The 21,041-nt window shown below is 40.5% G+C and overlaps 2 protein-coding genes across 4 annotated transcripts in view; one reads left to right on the top strand and one right to left on the bottom strand.

The window, feature by feature from the left end:
- CEP250 (centrosomal protein 250) overlaps positions 1 to 21,041 on the top strand; it is a 129,324-nt gene that overhangs the window by 6,825 nt on the left and 101,458 nt on the right. The gene's annotated exons all lie outside the window — the stretch shown is intronic.
- Positions 3,857 to 21,041, bottom strand: part of UQCC1 (ubiquinol-cytochrome c reductase complex assembly factor 1) — a 41,106-nt gene continuing 23,921 nt past the window's right edge. For all 3 annotated transcript variants that reach the window (XM_081010409.1, XM_081010410.1, XM_081010411.1), the window contains 3 exons: positions 7,263 to 7,340; positions 6,331 to 6,444; positions 3,857 to 4,134 (listed from right to left, as the gene is read on the bottom strand). In XM_081010409.1, the coding sequence (XP_080866535.1) occupies positions 4,000 to 4,134; positions 6,331 to 6,444; positions 7,263 to 7,340 (327 nt within the window). In that variant the 3' untranslated portion in view covers positions 3,857 to 3,999. The remainder of the gene's footprint in view (positions 4,135 to 6,330; positions 6,445 to 7,262; positions 7,341 to 21,041) is intronic.

The raw sequence follows: 21,041 nt of genomic DNA, 5'->3' as shown, positions 1-21,041 counted from the left end.
GGTGGTGGCTCCCCATTTGTAGAATGTCTTCCCTAGTGAGATCTATCAATTTCCCTCATTATTGACTTTAGGAAGAATTGTGAAGCATTTCAGTTTAACTCGGGCATTTGATGGCTGAAAGACCTATCCCTGTCAACCCCGAATTTTTTGGTGGCTGTAGGGTTCCAAATATTAGCTGGCTCACTGTAGGATTGTGTGCTGTGTTGGGCCCACTGTAAATATGTGAGACAAATTAACAATCTGTGCAGTGCTTCTTGCAACCCAATTGTCACAGGAGCCTACCAATCAGTAATCACATTGTTCAAAGTTGGAGTTAACTCTTTTTTGGCTGGGGCAACTGTCAGATGGGTGACATATAAATTGTTGTTGTTAGTAAATACATTATCTCTACAGACTTCATTGAGTGTCAGGAATAATGAGCAGAGCAGGCATTCCCAGTGGTCTTGCTCCATGCAAATTATGGAGTAAATTAATGAAAATTACTTGCTGAGACTAAAAGTCCCCACCTCCTCACAGCCGTCTTAAGTCTCCTTCTCTCAAGGAATTTCTCCAAGCAGTCAGAGACTGCACCTGCGGGCAGCCAACCTTTCCTCTGCCCTTTTCAAGCCTCTTCTGGTTCTGGGAGAAAAGAGGGGAGCTTGTTTCAGTAGGAGGGGGAAACACCCAGCCTGGCTCATCTTTGCCTCTTGGCCTCCCTCCTCCCTCCTCCTGCTTCAGCCTCTGCCTCTGATTCTAGACTTCTCTCTGCCACAGATCCTTCCAGCTCACTAAGGCCTGTACCTCTTCAGCTTCCAACCCCTCCTCTTCCCACTAGTCTCCCTCTGACCACTCATCATTGTCCCACCACCATTCCCTAGGCTCTAAGCCTTCTTCCCTTGGTCTTTCCCCAGCTGGTTCCTCCTGCCACTCATCTGTGTACAACCAGTCCATGTCACCAGTATCTTACCTTCCTCTGTTGACTGCAACTGTACACCGACAGCCAAGATATCATTCTCTTGGTTCATTTCTCTTTTGCCTCCATTTGCAGCTCAGCAGCCATGTGGCATTTTCTGGGGCCACAGAATATTAATATGGATCTAGAACTTGACACTCAATGCACTGAGAGGTGCCAATATTTGAGTAGCCAATAACAAAACCAATAGTATTTAAACATGCTGAGGTCAGGGTCCCCTGGGCTCCACATGGTCCCATGGCTTAGAAGTGAGACTTCAACAATTCTAGACTGTAAACTGCGTATCTGATGCATGGCAGCTTTGTACCGGTGCATCCTAGGCCTCCACTAAGGTTGGCTGGCAGTATTGTACTCCCATGGCATTGCTGGATGACAAGACAGTCCTGGGTTCAGGAGTGGGGTTAATGTTTAAGTGAGTATTTGGAATATGAATTAATGTATGTAGCTTTGTGCCAAAATATCTACCATTACTTTTTCCATCTATTCCAGGAGCAGCAAGATACACACAGTAAAGTTTATTTTGGTCCTAGGTATACTTCACTCCCATTAAAAATAAATTAATCAGCAAATTCCTACACAGCTAAGCCTTCTTTTATGTAAATACAACACAGCTGTAATGAATTACAAGGTGTTATTATCTCTCTCACACACACTGCATAATACTTCACACATAAGAGGTTTTCTCTCCTTAGCTCAGTTTGCAACAAAAGCATCTTAAATAAACCGAGGAAAAAAATGTTTGGTTTGTAATGTTTTCACAGAAGTGGAATATACCTCACACATATAAAGTTTCTTTATATGACTCATTTTATAACAAGTTAAACTGAGGAAGTTTGCTTTGGGGAAAAAAATAACAAATTGACTTTTTTTTGTACAAAGAAAATTGGTAGCTGTTGCTGGAGCAGAGGCCTAGGGGTACATTCAGAGCAGCCAGCTTGTTGCACTTCATTTCATTGTAGTTTTGTTCTTTCTTGTCTTCATACTAATTTGCACGCATCTCCCATGCATGCCTGCTTCCCGAGCCTGGAGCTGGGGCTTCGGTTTTCAGTTTCCCCCTAACACATTGAATTTGTAAGAGTTACCAGTGTACCCAGACACCCCCCTCCCCCAACAGAATCGATTCAGTGTGTCTCAGCAAGGGATAGTGGTGTTGCAAGCTTTTAAAAGAAGCAAATTTCCATTAATAGGTACACAGGTGCAACAGATTTAATTCAACACTTTTTCAAAAAAATGCAGGGATTGGGTTGGTAACCTGTGACAAATGTTGTTAGACTCACACCATCCCTGATATTGGGTAATGCTGGCTGGGGTTGCTGGGAGGGTTGAAGGTTCCCCATCCCTACAGTAATGAATGAGGAGAGGAGCAGGACAATTACCAGGAAGGCAGCTAGGGTGAAACTTCTATGAAAGCCAGTCATTGAAAGACGTCTGCCTTTACTTAAAAGAAGTACAAGCTTCTTTCATGCAACCACCTCCCCAGGAATAATAGCACTAAATAATGCATTTTCTAGTCCACCCCATCACATAATTATCTGCCAGTAGCAAATACAGAACATAAGACTGCTTGCCTGGAGCAGGTTTGTGTGCTGGGGGTCATATTTGAGTCTCCCCAAGAGGATTAAACTTGACAGCCCTTTGGAAGGAATGAGGAAGAGCACAGACACATGCATAGACCTGGTTAAGCATCAAAAGCCAACTTCTGTGAATGCGCATGCTGTACAAAATGAAAGACTTATTTCTATATTGTTTTCAGTATATTTATTTGGATCAAATTTTAAAATGTGTGTGGAGAACTATTCTCCAGGTTTTCAGCAAAGGCATTACATGGTAAGGAAAAACATGAGAATTGTTTCTCAGCTTACATGTTGTACCATAAGAGAAACAAAATAGGTTGTGCCTCTAGAATGGAATAATGCGCTAACCTCCTTAATGCAGCACATACAAGGGCTGTTTTGAAGCAAATGAACTCTTGTTAGTCACGTAGGATCCTGAGCCACTATTTTATAAAGAGGTGACCTGAGCAGAACAAACCCATGAATAGGAAATGTTGCTCATACTGCAAAAACCTTCAGAACACAGTTTGGAGACATGGAACCCTGAAGTTTTTAGTCACAAGTCTCAGGCCCAAACCAGCCTGACATGACAAGCATAATGTGCAGCTTTAAAAAATGCAAATAGCATCAGCTAGGGTGGGGCTGACAATAATCAAGATTGCATCAGGCATGGAGGAGAAATGTAACACCTTCCTCCCATGCTGTAATCCTCAGGTAAATTTCTCAAATGCAAATGGAACACTCAGTGGAAAGAAAATGCCAGCCGATGTTCTGCATTTTTTAAAACCTGCACATTAATATCATGCCTAGTTTGGCTCTCTGCCTCCCATGGGGTCATTAAAAAAGAAACAAAAAGTCTTCCATCTATTGGGTCATAAAAACTATTACAGAGGCAAGGAAGGAAACTGTCCTTCACTACTGGGATCAGCTTCATAATAACCTTAGTTGGGAAAGGGCAGGTAATCCTTTCAAAAACTTCCGCATTTTTCAAGCTTTGGAATTCTAGTTTCTCATTTGCCCCATGACGCACAATACTTGTACCGAAGAACGTCTTTCACATCCATGCTTGTGCTTACCAGTTTTATGGAAGACAGAATTATGGTATGTTTAGACAGCTAATCCCCTCTTACTAGACGAAAAGCATATTGCCTGTCACTTTGGTAAACTATTTTGCTCTCAAGAAAAGGAAGCTCCATTCAAGAACCTGTGTGTTGGAACAACCAGATAATGGAACAGAGAGGGATTCCTGAAATGAACTAGCAGCATTTAACCACAGATATAATACTATAAAAGTAGCATGTTAATATTTCTAAGGTGAAAATAATTACAAAAAGAGGAGTTCTAATCACTCTTTCAAACAGCAAATACAGCATTTATTCCTTTCTTTCCTGGAAATCCCCACAGTATAAATCAAGTCTCACTTCCAGGAATTGTTCCACATATAGAATTAAACACAGTCAGCAGCAAACGTTTTCAAGCAGCGTGATGAAGATTTCAGAGTCCTTCATCGTTATATGTGGGTAAAGCAGGTTTCACGATGCTTTGAGCATTTGTTTCCACAAGGGGGCGCCAGGTCACTTCACCAGACAGCAGCAGGTCTTCTCCAGGAATAGCATCCAGGTGCTGCACCTGACAATCACAACAAAATAATGCAAGTCACCCAAGAGAGAGATTCTACATATGATACCTCTCATCAGAAGTCTACCTGTGCAACCACTAAGGAAGAGAGGGAATTTGGGATCTCATGGTATTTCAGGTTAAAAAAGGTAAAGGACCCCTGACAGTTAAGTCCAGTCGCGAACGACTCGGGGGTTGCGGCGCTGATCTCACTTTACAAGCCAAGGGAGCTGACGTTTGTCCACAGGCAGTTTTTCTGGGTCATGTGGCCAGCATGACTAAGCCGCTTCTGGTGAAACCAGAGCAGCACACGGAAACGCCGTTTACCTTCCCGCCGGAGCGGTACCTATTTATCTACTTGCACTTTGATGAGCTTTTGAACTGCTAGGTTGGCAGGAGCTGGGACCGAGCAACGGGAGCTCACCCCATTGTTGTGGGGATTCGAACCGCTGACCTTCCGATCGGTTTAGACCACAGCGCCACCAGGTGTTAGTAAGTAAACCAGACATTTGTAAGATAAATAGGTAAAGGTAAAAGTTAAAGGACCCCTGGACAGTTAAGTCCAGTCAAATGCGACAATGGGGTGCGGCGCTCTTCTGTCTTCAGGCCAAGGGAGTCAGCATTTGTCCAGACAGCTTTCTAGGTCATGTGACCAGCATGACTAAACTGCTTCTGGTGCAACAGGACACTGTGACAGAAACCAGAGCACACAGAAATGCCATTTACCTTCCCGCTGCAGCGCTACCTATATAGGTACTTGCACTAGCATGCTTTCGAACTGCTAGGTTGACAGGAGTTGGGACAGAGCAACGGGAGCTCACCCCATCACGAGGATTCGAAGTCTAATGATGATCAGAAGTCTAAGGACTGACCTGCTTCTCTCCACCTGGTTTGGGGCGGGGCCTAACAGGCTCCATAAAGGACTACTGCTGCTGCTGGGCAGAGAGGCCTCAGTGTTTTTTTTTTGTTTTTTTTAATTGCTATTATTTTTTATCTATATCATTTTAAAATTGTGATTGATATTAATACTGTATTCTTAGTTTTAGATTTTATGATTTATGTGGAAATTGTTTTCCATTTGGTTGTGTACTTTTGATGTGTTCTATTTATTGTTTATGACTTTTGTTATGTTGGTAATTATGTAAATCTTGTCATGTTGTAATCCGCCTTGAGCATTGTTTTAACTATGGAAAGGCGGCATACAAATAAAAGGATGATGATGATGATTTCTCCAATATGCCTTCTTGGTCCAGGTCCTACACTCTAACCATTATGCCAATTGCCTGTGTGCAAGTGATTGGCATCTAGAGTAACCAAAACCACAGATCTTATTCTTTATATATCAGTTTTCATTTATAGTGGTAGGGATCATTCAAATGCCATTTCCTTTTTGCTTCTATGGGTGGTTTTTCTTTCTACAAAGCAAAAACTCTAACTATCTCATTAAAATGAATATATCTCATTTTGGTTTAATGATGTTTGCAACCCCCCACCCCTGCAAAAACGCTTTACATTTAGAAAAGCATTTCTACTGGGTAATAGGGTACTGAAATATATGGTTAGTAGGATGGTAAAATTATTGCTAGGTGTGACTAGACAATTTCCATATGGCTTTGAATCTTTGTTTGTTCTATAATTGCCCTTACATGAGCCTATGTAGGTTGACAAAAACTTAATCCCTTAACCACAGTTAAGGAATTGGAACTATGTACCGTATTTTTCTGTGTACAAGACAATATCCCTTTAGTCAAAAATTGGAGGTCATCTTATACACAGATTTATACAATAAGTACTGGGTGAGCTGACTGGAGAAACAAGGCTGTTCCGAGGTGCGGTGGATCAAAAAAAGCTCAACAGCTTTTGGGGTGATTTCCCCCAAAACTGAACAACTTTAAAATAATGATTTCTAAATTTTGGGCTCCCTTAAGTAGGGGTCGTCTTATACATGGGGTCGTGTTATACGTGGGAAAATATGGTATTTCTACATGCTTTCCCCTGGTTAAGGATTGTGTCAATGCTGCCCATAACCATGTTTGAAAATAAGTGCCCGTAAACTAGTGTTTGAAACAGATTTCAAAGGCTTAACAATGGTTAAGGAATTGGGGTGTGTGTGTGAAGAAAGGCCATTATTCCACAGTTGCAAGTACACCAAGCATGCATATTGTTTGAAATGTAGTGACAACATCCACATTATAAATAGTTGCCCACCTGCTTGCGTATATATTCCACCATTATTTCCAGCTGCCTTGGGTCTTCACAATGCTTGTTGAACAGATTTCTCCAGATGGCTGCTGCAAGCACATGATCATCTGATAAAATTCCCTAAAATGAAAGAAAAACAGCAAATTGGGAAAATGAAAACACTAAATAGGAAGTGGTTTCAGACCTTACAAATGGCTATTTAGCTGGACATTCCCTCTAGACTCTAAAGTGTAGCAATGTACGAATACAGCTTCAAACTTTCCAATAATAACAGTTTAAATGTTATGCTTTTAAACTAGCTTTTTATTGTGTAGTTTAATTGTGTGTAGATATTTTATAATTGATTTTATACTTGTAAACAGATCGGAAGCCGTTTTGGCTTGTAAGTGGCATATGAATACTACTACTATTACTGCTTTTTTATGGTGTGTACATTGCCTTCCTTTATTGGTAGGAGAAGACAAAGCATCAGGGAACTTATTCGCAGAGGAAAAACAAGCAGCAGATATAGTGATGAAACCAATGAAAACTTGAGCACAGTTCTGAGAAGCAGATTCAGTAGCCTCAGGGATCAGGTGCTGATACTCTATATTTCAAAAAAAATTAAACAAGTTGTACAAAAGTCTGCATGAGGCACAAAATCTTTACCCAGATTCATGCTACCTATGAACAACACATTCCCCACTAACATGCAGCACGATATGGGCAAAAGACAGCTCCCTTATGATCACATCGCACTCCCTAGCTTTAGTCAATGAGCATCATTAGCAGAAGCAGAATAAATTAGCCAAGACAAGCAAGTATGCACAAACACACTTCCATTGGAATAATCTCTATGGTTGGGAAAGCACAGTATATTCAGCACAGAAATAATGCATCTTTTTTGTAGTGCATAATATGCACCTGCCATTTATCTTGTCTGCATACATTAGTATTACCTCATCATATCCAAAAATAGCTGCATAGAAATTTTCTGTCATGCTTCTCATACTCGTTTTCAGGGCAACAGAATCAATCTGAAAAATAAAACAGCAGTCAGTAGTAGTACTGGGGAAATCAGAAGTGAGCAGTTTCTTGCTTATCCAACCCACATCTAGATAGAACAGAACAAGCACCCATGTTGGCCAGGGTTTGGTGGAAACATGTCTGGATAAACAAATTTCACAGAAGAGCCTTGGAATACATAAGGAAGGACAAAGGTGCGTGTTCAGCACCACATTCTGCATGTATTTGCAATGCATGGGCAATATACTACTAAACAAAACTAAGGCAGGAAGAGTATCTTCTAAATATGGCTCCTAATATGGCAAGTAAACTACATGAAGCCACTTGGAGAACTCAACATTGACAGGGTGGGATACCTGTGGTGGTCCGGATTTTGCTAGGCTACAACTCCCACCATTGCTGACTATTGGTCATGATGGCTGGGCCTGACAAGAGATGGAATCCAGCAATGTTTGAAGGGGCAGCAGATTACTGTTGGGCCACCTTTTACTATAAGTAAAAGGGAGACCGAGCAGAATTTGAATGTCTAGCCCCCAAAGATCATGCTGGACCGTCAGTTGCTGAATCTGACACACACAAAAAAGCTATGAATAACACCATACACAAATCTCAACACTTTGATAAAAGAAACCAGTACTGCTTCATCAATGATGTCATCAAAGCCCTATTAATATGCATATAGCCCTGCGGTTACTGCCTTGTAATAATTTCCCCCTCCAACAGCTAATTAGTTCATGTCATACTATCAAACCTATGGCTTATATATAGTCCTCCATTAAACTGTTATCCTTCATAACATTATTTTTATAATACACGCATACAGTGGAACCACAAGGAAAAAGTTCTTTTATGTCAGTTACTCATATTTTTCCATTTATATAAACTATGAAAATTCATGCATATATTTTATAGGCCATCAAGATTTGGTCACTGGGCTATTACTGAATGTTTAATGAAAAAAGCGCTAAATAGAAGAAATCACAGGGTTAAATGATGACTGCAACCTCTGTAATGACTTAATTAAATTTTTATTGAGTACATAAACTATGATGTCACTTTTAGCCAACCAGGCTTGTACTTTCTAGGCATGTCAGAGACCATGGCTTTTCTCAATAGAACATACTCCTAAATAAGCAGCATTTCTATACTCTAATAAGGGGGAGCAGCTCTCATGTAACACACTCAATAAATTATCCTTCCATTTTTAAAACAAACAAATTCCATGAGTTATAATATATTTGCCATGCACTTTTTATGACATAATAAAAATGTTACCTTAAGGATTACTTAACACATACTACAAATGTTACAGCAGGCAATTGCAAGGGGGCAAAGAAAATAAACAGCACCATTACAGGGACAGGTCCTGGACTTTGTATCCCTAGGGGAGCAGCTCACTATATAAAAGCAAAAAGCAGCAGCTTTAAGAAAGAGATTAATAAGGAGATAACAAAGCTAAATAAACATGGCAATAAATAAAAATATGACTCTTACATTGGAGGGGGGGCAGTATCCTGGATAACATCACGTTTTTTAAGAGGGCTATCGCAGTATTTGGAGGAAACTGGTTAATACTAGAGAAACACCATCTCATTAAAATAAGTAAATAAACTTAAAGAAGGGTTCTTTAGAAACATTCTTTTCTCAATCCTGTCTTCCCAGCACTGGCAATTCTCAACACCTGGCTTTCAATAGAAATGACTTCACTGACTACAAGCTTGTCTCAAGTGTCAAGGGCACTAGAAAAGTTTAAACTGCTACTCAATGCTAATGCTGCTAATAGCCACTGGATTTCTCCTGTAAATTTAAGCTCCTTCACACTTTGTCAAAAAACAGACCTTGGACTCCAGTACCTGCTTTGGTTCAAAATAGACAAGGATTCTTAGGAGCAATGAACAACAAATACAGTGGTACTTCGGGTTACAGACACTTCAGGTTACATACGCTTCAGGTTACAGACTCCACTAACCCAGAAATATTACCTCGGGTTAAGAACTTTGCTTCAGGATGAGAACAGAAATCGTGCAGCGGCGGCACAGTGGCAGCAGGAGGCCCCATTAGCTAAAATGGTGCTTCAGGTTAAGAACAGTTTCGGGTTAAGAAGGGACCTCCGGAACGAATTAAGTACTTAACCCGAGGTACCACTGTACTAGGTGTATGGAATCTTCAGAATTTCACCAAAGAGTATATATTAAAGGTTATATCCAAGAATCTCATAGCAATTTTGGAGTATACCTGCATATAAGACCACTGAGTTCTATTTAGTTTTGAAAGAAACCATTTAGTCTTAAGCAAGTCACTCAGAAGTAAGTTCCACTAATTCACCTGGACTTACTCCTAGGTAAATGTGTAGAGCTCCAGGGCTTAAGAACTATTCCCAGTCTCTCAGCCTAAGGATTTCAATGGCACTCATTTAAAATTTATTTTTGTTTCTTAGCAGTATGGTATCTATCAAGGACAATATAGAGGGACACCTTAGCTGCATTCAGGCGTAGCAAGATCTCAAGCTCTCATGCTTCCCCCTCCACTGTCTTCCTCAGTCATGGCTGTAAGGAGACTGGAAGCTTTTCCTTCCACTCTGTATTAACTGTCTTTTTCCTTTACAACTAAATGTGAACAAAGTGTAAATTAACTTTAACTATGGTTTATTGAAATAAGCCACCTTCAAACCTTGGGCTATGAAGCTGGTTTCTTTTAATACACCATAGCGAAGTTTAACCACAGTGTAGGGTTCTGGTGCAATGCTAAACTGCTGTTAATCAAAAATAGAAACAAGTTTCCTATAGCTTCCTCGTGGTTGTAGTACCAGAAGAAGGGGGGGGGGGGGAAGCCTGGGAGCCCAAGGACTGTTATGGATTGTTCCTGTAACAATAAATAATAGTTTCTTGATACATCTGAATACAGTGGTACCTCGGGTTACATACGCTTCAGGTTGCATACGCTTCAGGTTACAGAAGTTATTTCATGCTCCAATATATAACTATATCATAAGATACTGAATACAGTGGTACCTTGGGTTACATACGCTTCAAGTTACAGACTCTGCTAACCCAGAAATAGTACCTCGGGTTAAGAACTTTGCTTCAGGATGAGAACAGAAATCATGCTCCGGCGGCAGCATGTACAGTGTTTTATCAAAGTTTTCACCTAATGTCTTCTGGTGTCATACATTTGTCTTAACCGTTTCAATCTCTAGTCACATTACAATGTTTGCCCATAACGTTTGTTATATTTGAACATTGCATTTGTAAAAGTGAAAGTTTCATATGTAGCCTTGAAATATTGTCATATACACTGCAGGATTTCCCCCTCCTCTCTCAAATGTAGAGGGATTTCTAAATCAAATAAAGCTTAGCTCCCCTTAAGCGCTCCTCCTACCCAAGGCATCATATTCATGCTTGCCACAAAACAGTTAACAGTTAAATATTTTCTTGCCAATATTTTAAGAGTGCAGAAGGTTCCAAATTGCTGGTAAAATAAACAATGCCAGACTGTGAAAACTCCTGGCTGCCATGCTCTCTGATGTTAACAAGAGTTCCTTTATTACTATAACCTTTCTGAAGTGAATAAAAATTACTTCTCTGCCCTACTTCTGCCCTCAACTAAAAGGAAAAGAAGGAAAGTGAACCACAAAAAAGTTACACAGTAAGATGTCGAGAATCCTGGAGGATTCTTAAGTTTTAAACATTTGTTTATACGTTATGTAAACACATTGTACCTTTGTTGCAAAACTTATGTCCCACCAATGCAACAGTTTCTGCAAATCTCCAAAATGTTTGTTCAGTTCCGTTGAAAAAAATTATGTGCAAAGGACCCTTTATGATAAAGTGTTCATCTGCTCTTTAGCTGTGTTCATCTTTTGGCGGTACAGTGGTACCTCAGGTTACATACGCTTCAGGTTACAGACTCCACTAACTCAGAAATAGTGCTTCAGGCTAAGAACTTTGCTTCAGGATGAGAACAGAAATTGTGCTCCAGCGGCGTGGCGGCAGCAGGAGGCTCCATTAGCTAAAGTGGTGCTTCAGGTTAAGAACAGTTTCAGGTTAAGTACGGACCTCCGGAATGCATTAAGTACTTAACCTGAGGTACCACTGTATGTGATTCTTAATTTGTAGCAAAAATTGCCACAACAAAATAAAGATTGCCAGTGCCAAAATACCAACTGCGTTTTATTTGCTGGGCTTTCTTAACAGGCCTCAAACTTGCACATTTGTGGTTCAATCTAGCCAAGTTTAAGCACCTTAAAGCACTGCAGAGTTCGGTGACAGAGTTAAGCACATGCTTAATATCCCATTTAAATGAATGGGACTGGCAGTGAGAAGCACAGAGTGACAATTCATAACATCTTTGAGGGGAAGGTAAGATAAGAGTACACGTGGCTAAGCTAGGAAAGTATATCATCATTATCAGGGAAAACAAATGAGATAACATTTATGATAAATTGGTTGTCATTCATTGATTCACTTGCAGAACTAACTGCTTACTTAAAGCTTTGCTTTAAGATGTTATAGCTAAATTACTTTATGTCCTCAGTTTATAGATGGGGGATATAAGTGATTAGCACATAACACTGACATGTAGTCTTTTGCATGTTATCTGGATCTCATTTAATGATATGATATACTTTTAGGCAGCTGATTGATACCACCACCACAATCCCAGAGAGAAGGATCATCTTCCCCAGCTAGTTTTCTTAAGCAATAACATAATTGAGCTCAAGTGGTTCAGAATACAGCTGCAATTTGCAAGTTTGTTCTCTCTCTCTTAAAATACTCTGCTGTATAATTTACCATACGTTATCTGTACATCATGGTATTTGCTGACAAATGTTTTATTTAACAGTTGAGATTTCTATGTCATGTTGTATTTGCTGGTATTTAATGGTGTGGATGAAATACATATAAGCAAGAGGTGGGCAAATAGTGGCTTGCAGGTAACATCTGGCCTGCAGCAGCTTGAGAATCACTCAGCTCCTCCTACTGGCTCATTCCTGGGCCGCTTTCAGTGGACAAGGGAGGACAGCAGCCTCCTTCCAGTTCCCTTGTAAAGCTGGCCTGTCCATTTCAAAAATGAAATCCAGAAGCTAACAAATGAAAAGCACCAGAACACAGGCTAAATTTCAGATCTCAACCTAAAATTCAAAAACCATTTTCAAAATCTGAGGAGCAGAATTAGAGATTTTGGCAAATGCTGTATATTGTATACTTGTTCTAGGTCTCTACAGGGTTATAACATTGCAGCAGGTCCCAACCCATCAGCTGAAAATCTATTATCTAGAACACATCCTGCAGAAAAAGAGTGGTGAGATCTTGGAGTTTGGTTAGCTATACAAATGAAGGGGCAGCTATGCTAGGAATTTACCGTATTTTTCGCCCTATAGGACGCACCGTCCCATAGGGCGCACCTAGTTTTTTGGGGGGGAAATAAAGGGGGAAAAAATTATTTTCCCCCCAGGCACGGGGCTGGGGCGGGGGAAGCCCGAGCTTCCCCCGACCCCAGCCCCCAGAACAGGCAACTCTCCGCAAGCCGTGGGAGCCCAGCGCAGGGGAGAGCTGCGCGAAGTCTGGGCGCGCTGACCTCAGCGCGCCCAGCCTTCAGCATGCAGGCAACTCTCCGGAAGCAGCAGGAGCCCAGTGCCGGGCTCCCGCACCTTGCGGAGAGCTGCGCAAAGTCTAGGTGCGCTGAGCTCAGCGCACCCAGGCTTCAGCATGCAGGCAACTCTCCGCAAGCCGTGGGAGCCGCTTACGGAGATCTGCACGAAGCCTGGAGAGCAAGAGGGGTCAGTGCGCACTGACCCCTCACGCTCTCCAGGCTTCAGCAAAAGCCTGCATTCGCCCCATAGGATGCACACACATTTCCCCTTCATTTTTGGAGGGGGAAAAGTGTGTCCTATGGGGCGAAAAATACGGTAAATGTACCAACAGAAGTAGTGTGATGGATGCTGGGAGGTAATTTAATGATATGTAACAGAAAGTGGGAAACAGTGCAGTCAGGAAAGGAAGGATTAAAGACATGCAGACACACACACACACACACACACACACACGAGAAACAATACATTTGGATGTCAAAAGAAGTTGAGAGCACAACTGAAAAATTACTGGAGAAATGTGAGACCTTAAGAAATAATGGGTTTAGAAACTTTAGAAAGGAAAAAGAAGTAGCAACAAGGGAGGGTGTGGAAAGGCAGAGATATGTAGAGCATCATATGAACAGCAGATTGATGGAGGCACAAGAAGAGTACTATCAACACTGAATGACAGTATGGTTGAGCTCTAGGAGCAAGATCTTCTCTGGGATAGCTCAGTCAATACAGTATGAGACTCTTAATCTCATGAGTTGAGGGTTCAAGCCCTGCGTTGGGCAAGAAGATTCCTGCATTGCAGGGGGCTGTCCCCTTCCAACTCTTAAATTCTATGATTCTACAACAGTTCATAAGAGGGAGGGTCATGGCACTTCTGAAAAAATGAATCTGAGGGCTCAATCATGATGCCCTGATGCTAAATCAGGAGAACACAGGGTGATCAGAAGCAGTATGTGGAACATCATCTCATAGCACCTTCTCATGTGGCTATACCTCTGTCATAGTTTCCCATAATTTTCAATGATGTAAATTCTATTTGCCCTTTCATAGACAAGTTACCAATGAAAAGCCCTTTCACAGTAACCAATGAGCTACCCACTACTGTTTATACCAGCCCATCTTCCCACCACTAGGAACTGACCTTTTGAAGCATGGAATCTGTTCCATACAAATATGTGGCTTTGGGTGGAGGCAATTCCAAGAAATCTATATAAGCCACCCTCGCTATACTGACTTACTGATTGAGATGTATTGGCACTCCTAATGAACATTATAGCCTCTGACCACAAGTAAGAGAAGAGTAGCACAAAAGACATAACTGTAAGAAGTGGATGTTTGGAATATGAGCCTACAACTCTCACAGTCCCCCTCCCCCTTTGCTTGGTCTACTATCTCCAGTATGTACTCATTAGCTGCAATTCTGGAGCTAGAATTGCCATTCCCATAGTAAATATACCCAATAGAAATCTGCAGTGAAGTGAGGGCAGATCTGTGGGCTTTGACTGGCATTTTTGGTATAAAAAATAAAAAACCAAGGCTGTTCAGGCTGAATAGAAGAGACTGATGGAAGCATTTTGCATCCAGGGGACCTTTACCTTTACCTTTTACATGCAAAATCTAACACTGGATTAGTTTTCTTTGCCAGACATGCACCTTCATTGGGATGCAGATCAGGAGGGACTAAGAATAATAGACATGAGCTCTCCGCAAGCTTGAGAGAAGTGGCACTGTGGCTGTTTGTCCCACAACCTCCACGTATTGGGTACAATGTGAGAACAGGTATGTGTGAACATGGTTTCACATCACTCATACAGGCCCTACATCTGTAAAATTGTGTATGCAGGACCTGTTCTCATCTCTCACCCAATGTATGAAGGTTGTGGAAAAGAACAGTAAATGTGCAGAGCTCAGAGCCAGCTAGGGTGATCCTGATATCCCTCCAGGGTTTTAGTAAATGCATGAAGAATAAGGCAAGATCTTGGGGGTAATTCAAAGAAGAAAACCAACAAATGAGAAATAGTTTCCATACTTTGTCAAGTTGAGAGAACAACTCGAATACTGTATCTTCAATAGTGAAGATTTGTTTATTGAATTCATACCTCACCTCTCCTCCTGAAAACTCAGGGTGGTAAACATACCCACATTTCAAAAAAGAATTCTAAAACAGTTAAAGTATTCTAAAAACAGCTACAGTTAAAAATATTATTCCATCCAGTGATCTCAGGGTTGTTGCAAACAGTATTCTTTAGTATTCACCAAATGCCTGGGTAAACAAGAAAGTTTTCAAATTCCTTCTAAAAATTAATGATGGAGAGAGAGAGAGAGAGACACCTCAAAGTTCTACCCCAAAATGGACTTAATTCGTGTTCAGTTCACCTGCAATTATGGGAACTGCTTTCAGATGTAGTTCTGAGATTTTAAAATGAATTTTGTGAACTTGGTTAAACCGGAATAGTTCATTCCAAGCACCACAAATGGCCAAATTCACACAAGCAGTCACCCTGCCACTGTTTTAAATGAAACTATGTAGAAGTTTTTTATGCGCTCTATTGTTCATATGCAGTGACTCACTGCATGGGTCCAAATGTTTCCCTTGTTAAACTTACCCTCCTTTTATTTTGGGGGCTGAAAGCTCTCCAGATATGTATTGCTAACTTACCACATGGGTTTCCATAAATTTAGCTGCAGTTTAAAGTCACCATTATCCCATTGTTTCTGTGCATTAGTCTAGCCTTTCACTGGGATCGAACATGAGGGAACACAGTGACCATGTTTTCCTGTCACCATATGTCAAGATTGCTGGCTTATCATAGTTTACCAGAAATGAGCAGTGTGTTCCTGCATGCTGCCCAATGGTTCCTATTTCACTCCTATGCAGCATGAGCAGCAGAAACTAGAAGCCTCAATTAAACATGGCTTCCTATGCTGTCCAAACCCTGGACCATAGTCTGTTGCTCTTTCAGAAGTCAGCAATTTCAAGTTTTTTAAAAATGGCATGGTAGAGAGCAACAAACTAGGATCCTGGGTTGGATGTAATGGGAAGCCAAGCTTAATTGCGGCTTCCTGGTGTTTTGCTCCTCCCTTAGCGTGAGCAAGTGAGAGCAACTGGAAAACATGCACTAGCACACTGCCTGTTTCTGATAAGCCAGCAATACTAGCTTACTGTGACATGTGAATTAGGCAGTTTTTACTCTCCTGCTCATATAGAGAAAAGCAACAGTACTATCAATTAAGTGGTTCTGGGTTACATTGTTTGGTCCTGTGATAATTATCCATTCAGACTGATTTTACTGATTCCTTTCCTTGCTATCATTGGATCTGTTTGTAACCAGGAGAGATCCTTCTGAATTGGAAGTGTGGCATCTATGAAAGAGATTAAGACTGTGATTTGTATACTAACCTCTAGTGCCATTATAGTCTAGTGTTACTATAAATTAATCCTCAATGTACTGGTTTGGGGGGGGGGGAGAGAAGAAAGAAAGAAAGAAAGAAAGACGCATGAGTTTTATTTCAATTAGTTGCAGAATATCAGGCAAGACTCTCCTTTTAGCTGCTCTGGTGTAATATGAAGTAATCCCAGTAAACTTCATCTGAACCACTCCAGAGTAACTGAATATAGAATAGGGGCTACTGTGTATAAATAGCTCTACCTAAAAACATAACAAAGACTTCATTGTACTCCACAGTGCAGGGCCAATAAATGAATTCAAGAGACACTTAGATGTGTTTCTGGAAAAGGAGGGGCCTGAGTGGTCTGGTGGGAAAGCAGGAAGGTGGGATTAAGTTAAATTAAAATGCGGTTGGCATGTTGGGCTGGACGGCCTCTTCCTGCTCCTATCATCTTGTACAGCTTTTAAAACAGGCTCAGCTACAAATCAGGATTTTACACTGAACAAACAAGTCTTGTACGTTGTGGGATAAGAGCAGCACTCCAACTTGAAGGCAAGGTTTTTGTTAGAAAGATGTTTGCCATTAGGAATGCTTATTTCAGATGTGATTTTAAGTCATGTTTTCCACAGTTTTTAAGTTTCTGTATAGAAAGTGAGAGCTTTGAAATTTTAAGCAGAAGATAACATTTCTAAGGACTGGGGCAGAAATAAAAAATAACTAGGGCTTAGGGATCAGGAACAGGTTGTGGGATTCTGTGCTTCCTACTTCTCTCTAGTTTGGTATTGCATGCTATAGCCATCAATCTACAGATGCACCAAGATTCTCCATATGTGTTCAGAAGCATTGTGGCGATCAGCTTAATGGGGGTCAGTGAATTCAAGAGACTCACTTGATAGATTTGGGGCGGGGGGATCAAGCAGGGTGGGTGGGTGCAGAGCATGCACAATTGCATGGCAGACTTCCAAAATCCTAGTTAAAAATTTACATCAGCGAGTAGCTTATAGGTGCATTCAAATGAACATCTCTCCATTTATTAAGCTGAGATATACAAAACCTTTTGCCCATGCAAGAACTCCTTCACAGCAAACAGAGACTGAACCAAGAAGACTCTAATTAAACATGGTTTCTCATTTTGTCTGAACTGGGAAACTGTATTTACAATCTTTTGGAACGAGACGGATTATTCAGTTACAATGCGAACATATCAGCTTAATAAGCAAAGATGTGACAATCCAAACCAGGCCTATAACTCACTGAGCGACATATACGAACATCTACCATTTATTTTAATCCTACCCATCCCCAGTTCAGATGTTTTGAAAATGAAAAGATGATTCAGGGTTTTTCTTTTTCTAGAAGCATCTTAACAGATTTATTTATTTGTTTAGGTAGAGCATTAATTTGTGTTTTCAGGTTCTGTCCCTGGCTCTCACCTATGAAAACTACTGAGCAGCTGACAGATTAGACAGTTCATGCCTATAAAATGCATGACAGACACAAGAGCAGAGCAGGATCAAAAGGAAATCTTTTATCGAGCCTAATGTTACTAGTAATACTTTGAATCACTGCATCAAGCCAATTTTCATGCTTGTTTTTAAGTTTGGTAGAAAAGTCACAAGTGGAAAAATTAAGTAAAGAACACTGGTTAGCCACAAAACTGGACACACCTGGCTGCATAACCACCAAAAGAAACTGACTTCATTAGTTCTAGGGGCAGGAGAGTAAAATTTATATATGAAATCTGCCTGCACCAGTAGAATTGCTGAGGCCAAAGGCTTTCTTTCTGTTTTTACAGCTGTGTCAAGTTTTGGGTCTCAACTCTTGCCAACAATCAAGAGTGCTGAAGGAGCCCAGGTTAAAGGGTCCCAAAACTTTGCAGCTGAGATTCAGATTGCAACAATTTTAACAACTAGTCTATGAATTAATACACCATTTAAAACAGGGATAAGCATAAATTTGAAGTGAAAATGCAATGGATTGCATTGGTTCAAACCATGCTATCCTTACATCTGTAATACCAGATGGCATGTTCTAAAACTAAACAAAGCCACCAGATCTGAAATATATAATTTTAACATCCATTTTCTCTACACATTGCCAGCTATGAAAGCAATGTTTCACTTGCCTTGCCAAAATATTATCTAAGTTTTATTTTTTTCAGCATAGTTATCTTTCAAAAGTATTTCAATTAACTACAGACCTTTTTATAATTTCTTCATAAAGCTTTCCCCTAAATGGGGTTTCTTTGTAAAAGTATAGCTGACCTTCCTTGTGCCTGTTACTTATACTGCTATATCTATATGCTATGTTAGTATGAAATTACCGATTTATGCTTTTGTATAGAACTCAAAACGGATAGATCTCAAATCAAAATTCTGAAAGTCAAAAGTCCTTCTAACTTTGAGTAAACAAGTTTCATAGGTTGAAATCCCCCTTTTGGCCTAGAAAGGTATCATCAATGTTCTGGAATGAGCACTCGTTGCTTTGAGCTAGTTTACTTTCTCTGCCATGAATTCTTAACATAAAAGTGAGTCCTTCTGTTTTAAGGAACATCATTGTTTGGGTCAGCAGAACAAGAAAACTATGGAATCAGACTTCCTTACAAGCTAACAATAACAAAAATTCTCAGGTAATATTAATATAATCAATATAATTAATAATAATTGAACTTTTCTGTATGTGAAAATTCAGAAAAATATGTATAAAGCAAACAATGACTTCACATGTTTTATTCTGGCCTTTATATACAGCTTAAGAAGCCAGTGCCAGATATCTATCTACAAAAAGGACAAGGACTTAGGGCTTTATAAATGTTATTCAATCTACACTCTGTCTTTCAATACCACTCCATTTTCTTCTTTGTTACTAACCCATAACTGAAATAAAGCTTGCAGTAGTTTCAACCACACAAAGTCTCATTATAGTTAAATGATCCTCTAAATTAATTAATAAAGCAGGTATAATAGTTTGCAAAATGAGACATCCCCATCCCTATTAGCAGGGCTGGGGAACCAGAGAGTCTTCAAATGCTGTTGAGAGTCCAACTCCCCTCAGCTCCAGCCAGAATGGTCAATGAGCAGGAAGGAAGGAAGCTGGAATCCTACAACATCTGGAAGGCTTCAGCTTCCTCATCAATGATCCATAGGTTTGCAATATTTTTTTCTTGTACAAGTATTTTTATTTCTCAGGTAGGAAATAGCAATGTTTTGAACTTTAATCTTGGCTACATTTGGAGATGCAACACTTCCAGAGATTTCGAAGCCACAGAGAATAATTGCTCTAGAATCTCAAAACTAAATCAACCATCACCAGAAGGAAGCAAGGAGCAATTCAAAGAAAACTAGGCCATGTATGGTCTTTTCATCATGATGGCAGCGCTCTCTAGATTCAGAAATGCATAAGGAATTTGTGTGCTATATATGCCTACAGTTTACTCAGGAATAAGGCACTCTACTGTAGACTATCTGATATAAAAATAACAATATTATACATCCTTTTCTTAAAAACCATATCACTCATTCAAAGAGAAAAAAATATTGCATGAGAAATTTTCTCCTTATAGTGTTCCCCAAAATTTTCAGTGTTCCCACTGGAAAATTATTTTAAAGTTCTTGAAAAAATATTTCCATGTTTTCCCCCAGGCCTTCACATCATTAACTATGAGTTGGTAGAATTACTACTGAGAAAGTAAAACTGAATACCTTATAAAAAATATCCCATGGCAATGGCAGGAGGGTTTTTTCTTTTTCTTCTTCTTTTTGCCTTCCCCTTTATTAGGCTTTGCCTTTTAAATCACATTGGTAAAACTGACTAAATTGAGCATATTTTCAGAAAGCATAATTTGATTGGATTTGACTTTCTGAAATAAATACTGCTTGATTAGCTAATTGTTAGCTTGTTGCTCTGGGCAGCTGATTGTATATCCTTGACCTTCCAATGCTCTGACTGCTGCTTACTATAATTAGTTCTCAGCATTAGGCAGCACACTTTTTTACGGGCTGGAAGTATGATTTGAAAACCTCCACTGTGAGTACATCTTAGGAGCAGCAAGCTGACTTTTTCTCAGGTACGGAATGATGGGAGTGTCTAAGAGAGTGGCTAACACCTCTCTACAGCAACCCATGAAGTCATAGCAACTGCTGTCCATTCTGTAGAAGTAGTCAGAATGCAATTTTTTTCCATCAAGGAAAAGAATCAATCCACAGTGCAATAACTGGACACCATCATTAGATTATTGCTGGCGACAAGAAATCACTGGCCAGTTGGTCAAACCTAGCATTTATACCTCTGTAGGGATGTTTCGGAGTGGGCAGTGGGGTCCGGAGGAAGCACACTCCCCACCAGCAGGCAGTCACAGTCTGCCTGCACACGTGACCTTGGGGTGTGGGGCACATCCCCCCCCCCCAGACAAGCCACAGCTGTCTGTACATCGTTCCCTCTGTCTGACCTTTTGCGGTCTCAGCAGTCTGCGGTGTCCTGTCTGTAACCTTTGTCTCTGAGACCTTTTGTCTCCTTCGTCATACACTGTGCAAAGGGAAAATGATGCTGTGGAAACAGGTGCCAAAATAACTTTGTACTACCCCTCGATCTCGGGACGGAAGATGTGTAAAGGTCACAGCCCAAAATGTATTTGCCTGGCTTGCGTATATGTCTCAATAAAAGGAGCCTCCACAGGGCTAGCGAGCAGCTCACTTCAGCTCACCTGTGCGCAGCTCACTGATGATCACCCCCAGTCTTG

This window comes from Podarcis pityusensis (genome assembly GCF_964106645.2).
Source record: "Podarcis pityusensis genome assembly, chromosome: 6".
Taxonomy (NCBI): Eukaryota; Metazoa; Chordata; class Lepidosauria; order Squamata; family Lacertidae; genus Podarcis; species Podarcis pityusensis.
The sequence above is the reverse complement of the archived record's forward strand: the minus strand, read 5'-3'. Positions and strand labels throughout refer to the sequence as shown.